At 55.1% G+C, this 14514-nt stretch overlaps 1 protein-coding gene across 2 annotated transcripts in view; it reads right to left on the bottom strand.

Annotated features, from left to right (window-relative positions):
- The window catches only part of ITPK1 (inositol-tetrakisphosphate 1-kinase), a 161668-nt gene that overhangs the window by 113719 nt on the left and 33435 nt on the right, over positions 1-14514 (bottom strand). For both annotated transcript variants that reach the window (XM_061182826.1, XM_061182825.1), the window contains one exon: positions 7329-7353. Coding sequence is in view for 1 of the 2 variants with exons in the window: in XM_061182825.1 (XP_061038808.1) it covers positions 7329-7353 (25 nt within the window). In the remaining variant the exon portion in view is untranslated. The remainder of the gene's footprint in view (positions 1-7328; positions 7354-14514) is intronic.

Here is a 14514-nt window from a genome sequence, read left to right on the forward strand (position 1 = left end):
ACCCAGCTGGGGATTAATCATTTGACACCTTTAACAACGTACTTCTTAAAACAATTTTTGAATCGTGAAAATATTAACTAAATAACATACATTTTTTAAAGGTGAATGGAGAATCCAGCACCTATAATCCTTGGAGGAAGGCGTACCACTCACTCAGCCATGTGACTCACCTTCCGGCTCTCGATGAGGAAGCAGCTACTGAACTTAGCTGCCTGCCTTCAACACACCTGTCTGAACCAGCGTTCGCTCCCCGCTGCTCCCCCTCCTGCACCCCCTAGTCTGAGGACTGACTCCTCACTCTCTGTCGCCCCCCTCAACCCAGGCACCACACCCCGCCCTCTGTCTCCCCTGCCATCCACTACTGCATCCATTCCAGCCAGACCCCAGGGTCCCCGTTAGGCTCCAGCCCCAGCCTCCAACCAGAAGACCCAGCTCTTCACCCTCCAGCCCGGCTTGTCTAATCCCCCACCGTGTGCCGTCCCAGTGGGACCCTCCCCCATCACCTCTAACTGGCGCGCACACCTCTCCCACGGAGAAGCCCTTTGATGCCCCCAGCATCCCACGGTCAGCTCACCCGGCCCTCCTGTGGGCTGGCCCTGCCGCCCTCTTGACCTGGCTGCTTCCCGACTCCTTCACGGCTGGCCGAGGCCTCGGCACTTCCAAACCATTCCACTGGCAGTCAAAAGACCCCCTTTCCCAGCCCCTGGGTCCTCGTACAGGCTGTGCTCCCTGCCCGAAATGACATTCAAATACCTCACCTCCCCACCCACACGTACGCCTCGTTTATCCTGTATCAAGAGGCATCAACTTCCCCGTAAGGCCTTCCCCGCCCCCCGCCCACTCCCCGCTTTCATGCCTGCTGCCCCTGTGTCCTCGCAGGGCCCACAAAGGCACAGACAAGCCCTCCCACCCTCCAGGCTTGCCCACGTGCTCGGGGCCCCTGTCACTGCACCCCTCCAACTCCAAATGCCCAGCACCCAGTCGTCCGTCAGCCCTGGGCATGTGGCCTGCTCTTGGCGTCTTTCTGTCTGTCTCTCTTTCTTGGCCTTTCCTCTTCTGCTTTATCCTCTGCCACCCAACCTCCTGCCCTGAATGCTCTGTGCAGAAAGGGGGAGACGAACACACAAAGAACTCCAACATCTCAAGCGGGGCAACAACTCTGCAGTAACCCCCAGGAAAAGCCTGCAGCCCACCCTTCACTCTTTTGCAAGCTGGGGAAATGTATTTACTTCCTCACCGGCTTGAGAAACAGTGGCTGCTCCAGAGACTGGGGTTTCGTAATGTCTGAATTCTCAAGGAATTTGTAAGGAGGACAATGAATCTCGAACCAGCAACTGTACTTCTCACACTTACAGCTTGCTCACTTGCATTTTAAACTAAGACTCCAACCCCTCTCGTGCTAACAGCCATCTCCCTCTCCCCTGGCGCTTTGAAGGTAACTGGTGAAAGACAGCCCTCGGAACCTGGCGGGCAGGGGGTGGGATGCGATATACATGTTCCTGAGGATGCCAAGGCTGGAGGTGGGCAGGGCAGTAGGCACGTTGTTCTCTCCGGATCTTCTTCCACTAAATTCAGGGTTGCCCTAGAAAGGGGCGATGGGGTCCAGGGACGGAGAACTCACAGGCTTCCCTCCCAAGCCTTCCCCACAGATCAGGTCAGAGTGGAAAATGCTCCCAGGGGAAGGCGTCCTGCAAGGCTGACGCAAGCCTCCTGCCCAGCCCTCAGCAGAGCCCCAGGCCACAGATGACCCAAGTGGCCAAGGAATGTTTTCTCCCAACAAAGGTTCACTGGGTGGAAGGGCCGTGATGGCTGTGCCGTGCTCAGCACTTGGTCACCTTAGCACCTAGTCGTTTCGGGAGGAGAAGGGCCTCTGGAGCAGGTCCAGCCCTGAGCGGGGCTGTGGGCTCGAACCTACCTCTCAGCCGGGCTCTGTCAGGTGGACGAGGCTCATCGCCACTAGCCAGGCTCACCCTGCCCTCCTCCAGGAAGGAAGCCTTCCTGACTTACCAGGCGGGGTCAGGACCCTCCTCCGTGCCTGTGCCCATGATCCCCACCACTTTGGCCCCTGGCTGCCAACTGCAGACTTCAGAGAGCTGCAGGGATGTGGCCTGGGCCCGTGTGAGTCCCCAGCACCTGCAGCCTGGTACACAGCAGGCACCCAGTAAAGGTTTGCTGAATCCTGCTGCAAGGGGGGCCCAGTCTTCCCAATCGGTACCTGCCGGCTATGAGGGGCCCTCACCTCATTGGCTCAGCAAGGCCAATTGGTAATACCTGAAATGGAGGAGTCAAGGGGCCCTGTGCGTCCAGCACCCTCATCACAATAGTACAGAAGAGACAACTGAGGCAAACAGGTACCTGCGACCATCACTGTCATGACAGGTAGCCCCTGAGGACACAGGGGTGGAGGGCATCTTGTCCCACTCTCCCCCTGTGCTCTAGTCGAGTCCCAGCCCTGATCACAGAGCAGGACTTCCACTCCTCCCAGCCCTGCTGGACTCGGGCTCACCTGGGGCTTCTCACGCCACCTGAGCAGGTAACGGCAGGTGTTTATTATTATCAAGCATCATTTGGCCTAACAGACCCATGTTAGGGGAGGTCAGCTGGCCTGCAGACAAGCCCCCTGCCAAAGCCTTTCTGAGTCTCAGCAGACACACAGGCCCCAGAGGCCGAGTGGCCCAGTCCCAGCGGGGCCCCTGATGGCCTGAGAGCCGGCCTGCTGTCCCCCCTCTCCGAGGTGTCTGCCTCAGAGCCTGGTTCTGGGAAGCAAACGGGGTAATGCTCTAAAGCAGTGGCCTTCAAACCAAACCCCCCAAAATAAATGTTTAAAACTGTATATCAATTTGCACATTTTCAAGTTGACATCTAAAATTTCTCATCGTAAGTTTAAATACTTGTAGAGGATGTAATTTCCAACATATTGTAAATATTAACATTTCAAAATAAAACTGTTACTGTTTCTCTTTTAAATGGATCTAGTGGAATCTAAATACCACAGCGATTTGAGATCCACCATCATCCATCTTAAAATTACAGAATCGGACGCTTCTTAAACACGTGGAAAGACAGCAAGGCTCCTTCTGCCTCCTCAAACTCCAATTTCCAATCCACATCCCTCAGAGATGTTTCCACTATCAGTGTATTTCATGTTTGAAGGCCTTTCATTGATTAGTCTATCGTAGTACGAGGCCAAAAAAAAAAGAATATAAATGTCTTAATTTTTTAATTTCATTTGACCATAAAGCTCTAAGTGTCAAAATTTTTCTTCTGGATTGAATTATTATTACAATTACTATTAATACATAATTGATCAATATAACAGAAATATATTATAAATTTGTATAAGTAATAATCATAAAAATTAAACCTTATTAGAAATACATCTCAGAAGAGATGAATGGTAATTTTTTAAAATTATTTCACATATCCAGAGATGACTATCACCGACTGCTAGAATAAAGCAGTGTTTATTATCAATTCTATCTCCATTTTTCAATTTTTATAGTGCTGAAACCACCTATTCAAATAAATTTTAAAAATGGAAAGGAAACAGATTTACCATAGCGAATTCTCTGAATTCCTTTAGAATTATATGGCAAGAATTATAGTAATTTATTATCAAAACTCATTTTTAATGTTCTATCAGCTGACAACTCAATCAGGCCCTCTTTCAATTCTGTTGCAAGCAAAGAACTGGAACTACCTCACCTGCCCAGGATCCTAACAACCAGTCACATGGCGCCCAAGCAGGATGTATGCCCCGGGGTCACACACCACGTTCAGATCTGCCTGTGGGTAATGAGAGTGTGTGCTTCTCCTGTAGACAACCAGCTTCCAGTGTGCCAGGCACGGTGCCAACTGCTTTACCCAAATTAATGCAATTCATCCTCACAACAATCCCAGGGGACAGGCACCACTATTATCCCCATTTTACAGACAGGGAGCCTGAGGCACCTGGGGGTTAGGAAACTGGCCCGAGGTCAGACGGTCAGAAACATGAACCGAGGCCGTCTGGCTCCCACCCCCACTACGTGCACTGCCTCTGTAGAGATGGATGGAGGGCCGATGGGAGAGTTTACAAGCTCCTTCCCAAGCAGATCAGCTGTGGGAACTAACACATGAGGAGGCTGAGGATCTGCAAGAGTCACTTTCTTAAATATGCTCCCACCCCCTCCTTGGAGAGGTTACACACAAATGCTTCCTTCCATTAAATGGCATCATTGCCTGGTATACAGTAGTGCCCAATAGATGTTAGCACCCATAGTGTTACTACTGCCATTCAATAGCTGGAAGAACAACTCTCGTGACCAAGACAAACACTGCAGGTCTTACCATCATTTTACAGTCTTGGTTCCTGACCCTAGGTCCCAGCATGCTTTTTTTAAATAGTAGCCAAAGCCCAGGTAATAACAGGTATGGAAGCATGTAGTAAACCGAGCCATCTATTAACATGCAGGGGAGACCCAGTTATCAGAAAAACCATGGGCTTTACAGACAAACCGACTGCACTCAAATCCAACTCGACCGCTTACCAGCTGAGTTCCCTGAGGGAAGTCACAACATTCTGAACCTGTTTCCTAATCTCTAAAATGGACGTGAAGACACCACTCACATTACCAGGTGGCTGCACAAAATGGGACAATGTCCTTCAGAGCACCTGACACAGGAAATACTGGGTGGAGGCTGGTGGCATGCTTACTCTCAACCTCTTCAGTCACTGCCACCCAGTGACTGGCAAACGCCCATCTCCAGCAGCCAGTGGCCCACCAGCCTGTGGTCTGGTGCACAGAGGCTCAGCTGATTTTGAAAAAAACCAGCCAAGTGGCTTGGTTTCCAATTTTTGCAAGGAGCCTTTTCTCTACGTCTTGAAATTTCAAGTTCTCCAAACACTCGGGGACGCCAGGAGGAGGTGAAGAGAGAGGTGTCGTGGTGGGTTTTATTTTTAGATGTCGGCATGGACAGCTTCCAGCCTGCCTTCACACTGGTCCCCAGCCACCACTTCCTCCCTCAAGTCATCACCAAAATGAACAGTAGGCCCATCAAAAAAGATTTTGTAACTCTTCTTCTGCCTGGTACATTCTAAAACAATGGCTTCAGTTTCTCATTCCACCCACAAAGTAGATTAAAGGTTTTCATCTTCCCAGGAAGCCATGTAAAGCGAACACACTGACCTCTCGGTTGTCCCTCACATCCTGAAGCTCCAAGGCACTCCCCCCGTCCCCCCTCCTCTACCCTCCCGTGGGAGGGTGGCATCCCACTGTGCTATAGTCCGGGATCTGGTGTGAACAGAAATCAGGTATCGGGGGTAGAGCATATTTCTTCACCTTTTAAGCAGTGGTTGTACGTGAGCACGTGAATTCATTTCCTCTAAAAACAGCTCCCAACAGAAATTTCCTCATGGACCCTGATGGGAGGCTGTAGGTAACCTCAGGGAAACACTTGGCCCTTCACACGGTAACCTCCAACGATCGCTCCAACTATGGGTCTAGGCCTTGGTGGTGGGTATAGGAGCATCTACAAAGGATCTGGGGGCTTCCAAGGTAACCGTCAAAAACGACTGAGAGACAAAACTAAGCCAAAGCATCCTGGAGCAGGAAACACCTAAGCTCCAGAATGACACCTAGCTAGGAGACACCTAGCTCCAGAATGACACAAATACAACTGCACCTCCTCTGCCCACTGTTGGACCCCTAGCAGGCATTACCAATCAATCCCTGTCCTCAGCCATTCATGGATTTTAGAATCCTCCAGGTATCCACTACTAATCAATCAGAAATGGCACTGAAAGCATACTTTTTAGTATGCTTCAGACCTCCCCCTTTTGATGGATGGAGAAACTGAGGTTCACAGAAAAGCTCAGTGCAGATCATGAAACTGCAGAGCCAAGATGAGGCAGGATGAAAAATACACAGCTGCTCAGAGGCTTCTAGAAACTACCTCCTCTCCCAAAACAAACCTCAGCCTTGGGGTGACAAGTTCAACCCACAAGCTATGAAGAGCGAGGCTGGGAGGAAGAACTCAGCAGCCGGCCACTCTGGCAGCCAGACAGAGGCCCCCAGCCTCACCCCACCAACCAGCCCCACCCTGGTCCCAGAAGCAGAGCAGCTTGAGACCAACACCCACCGAACCTGCTAGGTGTGGGGAGGGAGACTGGGGCCGGAGTTAACACGGAGGGCTCCGAGAGCTTCTCAGCAGGCTTTATGAAAACCTACCGCAGATATTCTATCGGAGGGCCAGGCTCCCCATCGGCCCTGAGGTAGCCCCGGTCTGGGTTACCCTCTCTGCAGCTACAGCTGGAAGAAGGGCTGCCAGCCGAGCTGCACAGACAGGCAGAATCACCCTGGACGGGGACAGACAGGGCGACAGCAAGCACAGCCAGGCCACCCTCGGGTCTCACCAAGACCCACTGCTACCTGCTAGGGAGCAGGCAAAACCTCCGGGGCAAATGTCACAGCCTGCCCCTGACGAAGAGCTGAGGGAACCTTCATGCCGACACAGAGAGCAGTGGCCCCCTTCCCATCCCCCGTGAGTCGTCACTGCCAGGACAAATGCAGCTGGCCAGAGGGATCCCCTGGCGTGACCCCCGTCCCTCCCCACTCTCAGGCAGATCCAACCTCCCGGCATTACTGCTGCTTGTCATCTATTTTGGGCCCACAGGGCAAGCCCCACCCCACCCCACCCCACCCCACCCCCCGGGAGAGCTCCTCTCTCCAACCATCCTTCCTTCCCCAGTGAGCTCCTAACCCAAGTCCAACTCAGGGTGAGGCAACACAGGGGTCAGGAGCCCCCACTGACTCAGTCCACACTCGAGGGGCCAGGGGCACATCGGGAAGATCAGATGTGGCCACTGAGAGCAGAAAAGGGGTGACGAGGGGGAGGGGGATGAACCCTGGGGCAGGGGGAGGAGCATCGGTGGAGAAGATGATACCACGTCAGCCATAATACAAGAATGGTCCAGTGTAGGAGAAGGCTCGTCCCCAGAGCTCTAACAGCCGAAGCAGAGGCCCTGGGGGCTGGAGCGGAGCCCGGCAAGCATCTGGAAGCAGGACGAGTGGCTGGGTGGCTACGCCCCTCACCCTGCCCATCCCCACGCCCACCAAGGGCGCCACCACTCCCGCACCAGCAAAGCAGAGCAGTTCCTCAACCCGGACACACCGCCAGCTCCAGCTCGGTCCCACCGGGGCGGCAATCGCGTCGATTGCACAGGAGAGAAGTTAAAAACGAGAGCACGTAAGGAGAGGCCAAGCGCCCAGACTCTTCAGGGAGGGGGGAACAGTGAGCACTGAAGGTCCCCCCAGCTGAACAACGGCGAGGGTGTGGTCTGTACTCACCTGCACGACTTCTATCCCTCGTTTCCTGTGGAGAAAAACAAAGAAAACACAGGTTACTCCAGCAGGCAGGAAGCATCCTTCCAGAAACTTCACTACGGCCAGCTGGAGGCAGAGCAGCGAGGAGACTGCAGCTGCACCTCTCAGGCCATGGTTCCCAGAACGGCCTTGTTTTCAAGGGGGAGGTTTATGAACTCCTAGCCAGTCCTCAAAGCCACCTTCCGGCTGAAAGAGAGGGCTGGGTGCCCAGAGGAAGCTGGCTGGAGGCCGCTCACGGCCAGCCGTCCCGCACGCCAATCCCGGATCCAAGGCTTTGTGGGCGCAGCTCCAGCCTGGACCACCCCAAGACCCTCCCACCACCGATGGCCTTAACCCAAGCCCCCAACCCCACTCCCTCCCGGGTCAGGTCGGACACCTTGGCCCAGTCCCTCAGGCCGGCCTCAGCGCATCCCACCGCAGCCCATCCACATTCCCACGTGCAAGAGGCCCCAGGCCCTTCAGTCCTGCCCGGCTGCTTGTCCGCTGCTGGCCATCTCTGCCCCACTGACACCCTGCCCGCCCTCTGAGCCTCGTTCAACCACCACGGTCCTCGCCAATATCCTTCCAGGCCTGGACCTCGCCTTCCCCGTGTCTCCCCACACAATCCCAGGGCCGCCGTGCTCCCACACGCGTGCCCTCACTCACCCCACCCCGTGGAGCCTGGGTTGGGGTCCGTGTCTCCAGAGGAGCACACAAAGGCTCCCTGCTGACTCCCCTACCCACAGCCCTTACTGCAAGCGGTTCGGGACACACATGGCTGCGTGGCATCTCCAAGCCCCGGTCTCCACCCTCCATCCCAGCCTTCAGGATTCGGCTCCGACAGACGCTCTCCCAGGAAGCCTTCCCTGACTCACGATGTCCTCTCCCAGCCCGCACACGCCGGGTGAATTTGGGGCACCGCTTCCCAGCCCGTGGTTCCAGAGCGCCGACGGGCTGTCCCCTGGGGGCGGAGCGCGTGTGGACCGCAGACAGCACGCCAACAGCCCGGGCCATGCGCGCTTTCCTGAGAACAGAGGCTGAGTCCCCACAGACACTCAGAGGAGGCTGTGATCAGGCGAGGTCAGGGCCTGGGGCTCTCTCGCCCTCACTCCCTCCTTGGAGCAGGGTCTGGGCAAGTTCGCTGTGCGCCCGCCTGGCATCCAGACGCCCCTGAACATAGATACAGGAACCGCAGCTCAGTTCCTGTGCCCGGCTTGGCCCTTGGGGGACAATACAGATGAAACAGCCATGGTTCGGGCCCACGAGAGGCTCACAGCCTAAGGGAGGAGACGACACAAAGCCCCAGGGGAACCTCCAGGCCACGGTGAGCAGGTGCGGCACCTCACACGGCACAGCGGGGATGACGCCCGCCAACCCTCACGGCTGTCACTGAGCTCCTCCAACAAGCATTTCCCAGCACCTTCCGAGCACCGGGGCACAGAGCGGAAACTCACAAGGAGGCCACCATGTAAGACAGCAAGACGCAGCAGGGGGTGACCAGGTCACACTGCAGGACGTGCCCGGCTGCCCGGCCCTCCACACCCAACACCTCCCAGGACCCCAGGCCCCGAGGAACCCAATCTGAAAACCACAGTAGTTGATGCTTTCAGGGTCCTCGCCGTCACTCAGCTTTCTCTGCAGTTCTGGAAGGAATGGCAGCCGATATGCATCTGCTTCCATGATTTCATGAGGGGACGGGCTGGACACGACAGCACCGCCCTGGGCCACCAGAGCCCACGGCAGGGGGACAGACGGCGTCACTTGGAACCCATGTCACCTGCAGGCGTCGGCTCACAAGCCACACCATTCATTTCTGAGCCCTGTGGACACCCCAGAGCCCCTGCCTCATTCCCAGACCGTCCTGGCACCCAGGGTGCACCGGTGACAGTAACCTGCCACGGTCACTTGGCCTGTGACTGTGACTGGCTAGGTTAGGCCCAGCGTGCCTCCTCACCCTGCCCGTCCCCATCCGCAGCCCTGGATGGGGATCTTCAACAGCTGAGGGGGGAACCTCAGGTGACGAGTCTCGGGGACAGACAGACGGCCTGCAGGAGACAGGCCCGTGTGTACGTGACCCACACCAGGTGGAGAGGGCTTCTGCCAGGCGCCGGGCCCGGCCTGGCTTCTCCTTCCGAGTTAATTCTCTCGGCATCCAGATTATCCCGGCGTGTGGCTCTCATGTCCTTAGGAAGGCAGCTGCGGTCACTTCCGATCCATCCACATCAGACATCGGCCCAGACAGTTCCCACCCTCCTTACCCCTGTCCTAAAAAACAAACAGGACTCTCACTTTGAAAACAGATGGGACACGTGAAATAAAAGAAACAAAAAAAGTGGTCTCGAGGACAGACTGACAACCTCAAGTGGGGCTGAGCTCCCAGGAGCCAGTGCAGTTTCTCTGCAGCTCAGAGCACCAAGAACAGGATAAACTGCGCCTCTGGCAGAAAAGAGGGGGCTCGGGTCCCCTTTCCACACACGTCTGGCCACACGTACACCAGACACCCTCGTGGTGAGAGGAGCTAAGGCCCACTGAGCGCTCGCAGCACCTTCCGCGGTGATTGCCCATTACTCTGATCGGCAAGCTGAGGCCCGGCTGCCTCAGGAGAGCGGGCGCTGGCTCTGCAGCCGGGCTCCCCACACCACGCAGTCATGGCGCAGCTGGCTCAGGAGGTGCCAAGAGGGCAAGCCTGGTCTCCATGCCCCAGGGCCTCGCTGTAATGGGGAGCCTAGGGACGCAAGCAGAAAACCACGTTCCCTAGGGTGGTGGGATGCCGTGCACCCCATCACCGCCCGCTCAGGAAAATAAGGTATAAGCCTGCCAGGGCTCCCTTCTGCGCCTGAAACTTCTGCAGAACAAAGGTACCAAGAACGTTCATTTCCCAAGCAGCGGGGTCCTGAAACCCGGCCCTAACCAGAAAGTTCAGAAATTGAATCATGACACCAAAGGAGAAGCCGGAGGAGGGGGTTAAGGAGGGAGGGAGACGGGAGGGGGAGAAGGGAAGAGAAACCAAGCCTGTCGTCAACTGAGTAAACTGCTCCTCCTGAAAACCCCAGCTCCTCGACCTCACCCCACAGACACACTTGAACGGGCAAAGCGTTTCAGGCTGCGGATGTTAACTGCCACACTGCCCGAGACAGGAGAAGCCTGGCAGCGCCTAAACCCCCCAAGAGGGGCCACTAACAAACCACATGCAGTCAAAGGAATACCATGCAGCAGTTAAAAGAACAAGGAAGTGCTCCAGGCCCCATAATACATTCGTTATCTCCAAGACACTGCTATGGGAAAGCAACGTGCAAACCCTGTGGGCCGCAGACGGTTATTTGGGTTAAGCACAACACCCAGGACAAAAAAGGCGTGCTTGCATACGTGCACAACGAACCTGAAAGTACTACCAGAAAATAGCTGTGGCCCGGCCTCTAGTCAAGGGCAAGGGCAAAGGTGGCTGGGAGGTGATGTGAGGAGACTTCCTTTTCACTGTGCACCCTCGTGCATTTCTTGAATTTTGTGCCAGGTGCCTCTAACGCATGCCCCAAAACTAGGGAAATTTATATTTTTTAATTTTTTACAAAATAACAGTTGCCAGCATTCCCAGGGTCTGGCATAAAGTAGAGGCCTGATGAAGGCATGGGTCAAGCGACCAGTTGACGACGTGAAGAAGAGGAGCTCAGGATTTATCTAGAAAAGCTCCCCTGTGCTGCTCAGAGAGGAGCTGCCATGACACCCCTTCCGGGGCCACTGGACTGTCACGCATCAGAGCATCCAGTTTGGATTCTAAGCCCATTTAAATACTCGGGCACCGGGGAAACAGATGGGGAGGGAACACACTGCGGTGTTAACTGTGGCTGCAGCAGTAAAGTGATGTGTGGTTCTTTTCATTTTCTGGTAGTTTCTAAGTTTTCGACAATGAGCATAGATACTACTTCTAAAATTATAGAAAAAGTAACAATAAAAGTTAAATAATTAAAGAATTTTACTTAAAACCTGCACCTCAAGAAAATGCAGGCTCTAAAATTGTCATTTCCTTGATAAATATTGGATTAATAAGTTTTGGACAGAGGTCGACCTCACAACTCATAACCTGCTTTTCCAAAAGCTGGATATCCCATAAGGGAGGATCCATGTTGCAAAAGGGACCTCCCTCTCCAGACGACCAAGGAGAGAATACCCTTGGGGAATTTAAAATACTTACTTACAAAACGGAGTATCTTTTCAGGGGAGAAGACAGAGCAATCAGAGAAGGCTTCAAGGAGGAGGCAGCATTTGCCATTCGAACAAAAACTGAAGGGCAACTACAGACAGACACTGGGGAGAAGAAGTTAAAGAGGAATAACAGGTGGAGCGTCCCCCCTTCCCAAAAGTCATCTGGGAGTGTGGAAGCATAAGCCCTACTGAGAGGGCAGGCGGGGGCGATGAGAAGTGGATAGAAGATGCAGGCTGGGCACAGCCCAGGGGCCCAGAATGTCACCCCACGGGCCAGTGGGTTCCAAATGCCAGGATAGATGACGAAGAATCACCCCTGGAACTTGTCAAAAATACTAAATTCAAGGTCCGGTCCCAAAGACTCTGATTCAGGAGGCGAAGGGCAGGGTCTGAGAGGAACTCGGGGCTCGTGCAGCTCCCAGGCGTCCTCAGGAGCTGCCAGGTGTGGAAGAGCTGCTCGTCCACAAGGAGCAACTCCTGCCGCTTGAGAAGCAGCAGGACCAGACATGCCCGGGAAGGGGCGGGGGCTTGTTCGTTCAGGGGCAGCCCCTCCAGGCCTTGGGGGCAGGAGTAAAGGTCACGAAAGAACCAGAACCAGCTGTGATGCTCACAGTCTGGGTGCAGCAGGCTGAGAACACACGCCAGCACCAGGGAGGGAGCGTCGCAGGAAGACGGTAACTTCTCCATTTTTTGACCGCGGTGGTGCCAGGAGGTGGTCAGAAGCCCCCACTGAGCTGAGCAAACAGTTCAGGCCTGTCTGGGAGGCAGGCAGACGTGGAAGAGGTGGGGGGCGTCCCCACGAGGAGAACGCGGAACCAGACACAACTGTACCTCGTGCCTCACTTTCCTCACCTGTCAAGCGAGGAGAATCCTGGACCCCACTGCACAGGACTGCTGGGCCCACGCTGGGGCTGGGGGCCTGTTACTTCTGTTCTACCCGGCCTTCCTGCCCTCTCAGAACTGCCCCTCCTCTATCCATGTGATTCTGATGGGCAAACAGAAAACTGAGGGGCTGCAGCCCCTCCAGGGGTGGACACGTGGCCTGGCACCTCACTTAGCTGCAGGATGAGCGTGGGACCCAAGCCAGACCAGCCCGGGGCCTTTCCAGGACGGGTCCTGGGGCACTGCCAGCAGCACGAAGGGCACGTCCCGGAAACGTCAGAGGACGCCGTGGGCCGACTCTCAAGAAGGAGGCTACGCCAGGAGAAGAGGCCAGCACTCCCTTGCCAGAGGGCAAAGCCCCAATCCAGCCGGCCTAGAGCTTGCCCTCTCTGGACTTTCAGTTGTGGATTTTGAGTTTCTGTCACTGGCCACTGTCTTGCTTAATATAGCAGAGCTTAGTAAGAGCAGCTCCCACTTCCTGAAGGCGACAAAAATTACCCCAAATGACACGGCGTAGAGAGAGGGGGGACAATACAGGACAGGAGTCCAGCGAAGAGGACCAAAAGCAAGAGGACTAGAAAAGAGCAAGGTCCCAGAAGCCAGGGAGGCAGGACCATCCAGAGGCACCAGCCCAAACCACTCAGAGGCCACCATAAGGCCTGAGGCTCAGCCGCTGGGTGTGGCATCAGGAAGGGTAACAAGGTACACCTTGGGACACCAGCAGGCCTGCCTCACAGCAGAGTGGGGCCCGCGAAAACCAGCAGCAAGCACAGGACGTGTTGCTGAGCAGCCCCGGGTCTCAGCTTTCACATCTGTTAAATGGGTCTGACCTTTCCAGACCTTCCAGGGCAAGTATGAGAACCGAGGGCTGCGGGCAAGCGAAGCACATGCAATGGTGAGTCAGCAGGGAAGAGGGGATTAGGCCGAGACAGCGGTACCCTCTGACCAACAAGGAAAGAAAAGTCCCGTGACAGCTGGGAGAATTCCAGGTGCTCTGAGAGAGCAGAGCAGCGACCAAAGAAGAGTGAAGTCTGCCAAAAAGGGGGCCCTTGGGTTCATCAAGAATCGCTTTCTTGGGACTTCCCTAGTGGTCCAGCAGTTAAGACTTCGCCTTCCAATGCAGGGGGTAGGGGTTCGATCCCTGGTTGGGGAGCTAAGATCCCACATGCCTCGCAGTCAGAAAACCAAAACATAAAAAAAACCAGAAGCAATATTGTAACAAATTCAATAAAAGACTTTAAAAATGGTCCACATCAAAAAAAAAAAAAACTTTAGGGACTCCCCTGGTAGTGCAGTGGTTAAGAATCTGCCTGCCAATGCAGGGGACACGGGTTCGAGCCCTGGTCCGGGAAGATCCCACACGCCGCGGAGCAACTAAGCCCGTGCACAACTACTGAGCCTGCGCTCTAGAGCCCGTGAGCCACAGCTACTGAGCCCGCGTGCCACAACTACTGAAGCCCGCGTGCCTAGAGCCCATGCTCAGCAACAAGAGAAGCCACCGCAATGAGAAGCCCGCGCACTGCAATGAGGAGTAGCCCCCGCTCACCGCAACTAGGGAAAGCCCCCGCGCAGCGACGAAGATGAAACGCAGTCAAAAATAAATCAATTAATTAAAAAAAAAGAATTGCTTTCTCACGACATGCAAAGCCACAGCCACCTGCCTCCCACCCAGGCACAGCAGAGGGCTGGCCACAGCGGACAGCAGAGGAAGGATAACCCCGCTGGGGAGGGAGGCTGGCCAGGCTGCTTCGGAGCAATTTCACAGCAGAGGGGATCAACCCGGAAGCACAGGTTTCCCCCACGCCAACGGGCAGGGAGAAAGAAGCTGCACCTGCACCAGAGCTAAAAACCACTTAGAGACGGGAAGTGTGTAATTATATAAGTGGAAAGCCAGGCACATTCACATCCCAGCCATTTGTAGCACAGCTTGGTAATTACCAGATTTCAGGAGCCCCAAATAACAGGCCCTTTAGCACCACGAGGCCTGCAGGCAAACCCCCTGCCCCCGCCTCTCCCCAGCCTGCAGAAGGCAGGGCCCTCGAAATGTCTCCCGAGGACTCAGGGTTCCCCGAATAGGCGGCTGGGCCTT

The sequence above is a fragment of the Eubalaena glacialis genome, chromosome 2 (assembly GCF_028564815.1).
Source record: "Eubalaena glacialis isolate mEubGla1 chromosome 2, mEubGla1.1.hap2.+ XY, whole genome shotgun sequence".
NCBI classification, from domain to species: Eukaryota; Metazoa; Chordata; class Mammalia; order Artiodactyla; family Balaenidae; genus Eubalaena; species Eubalaena glacialis.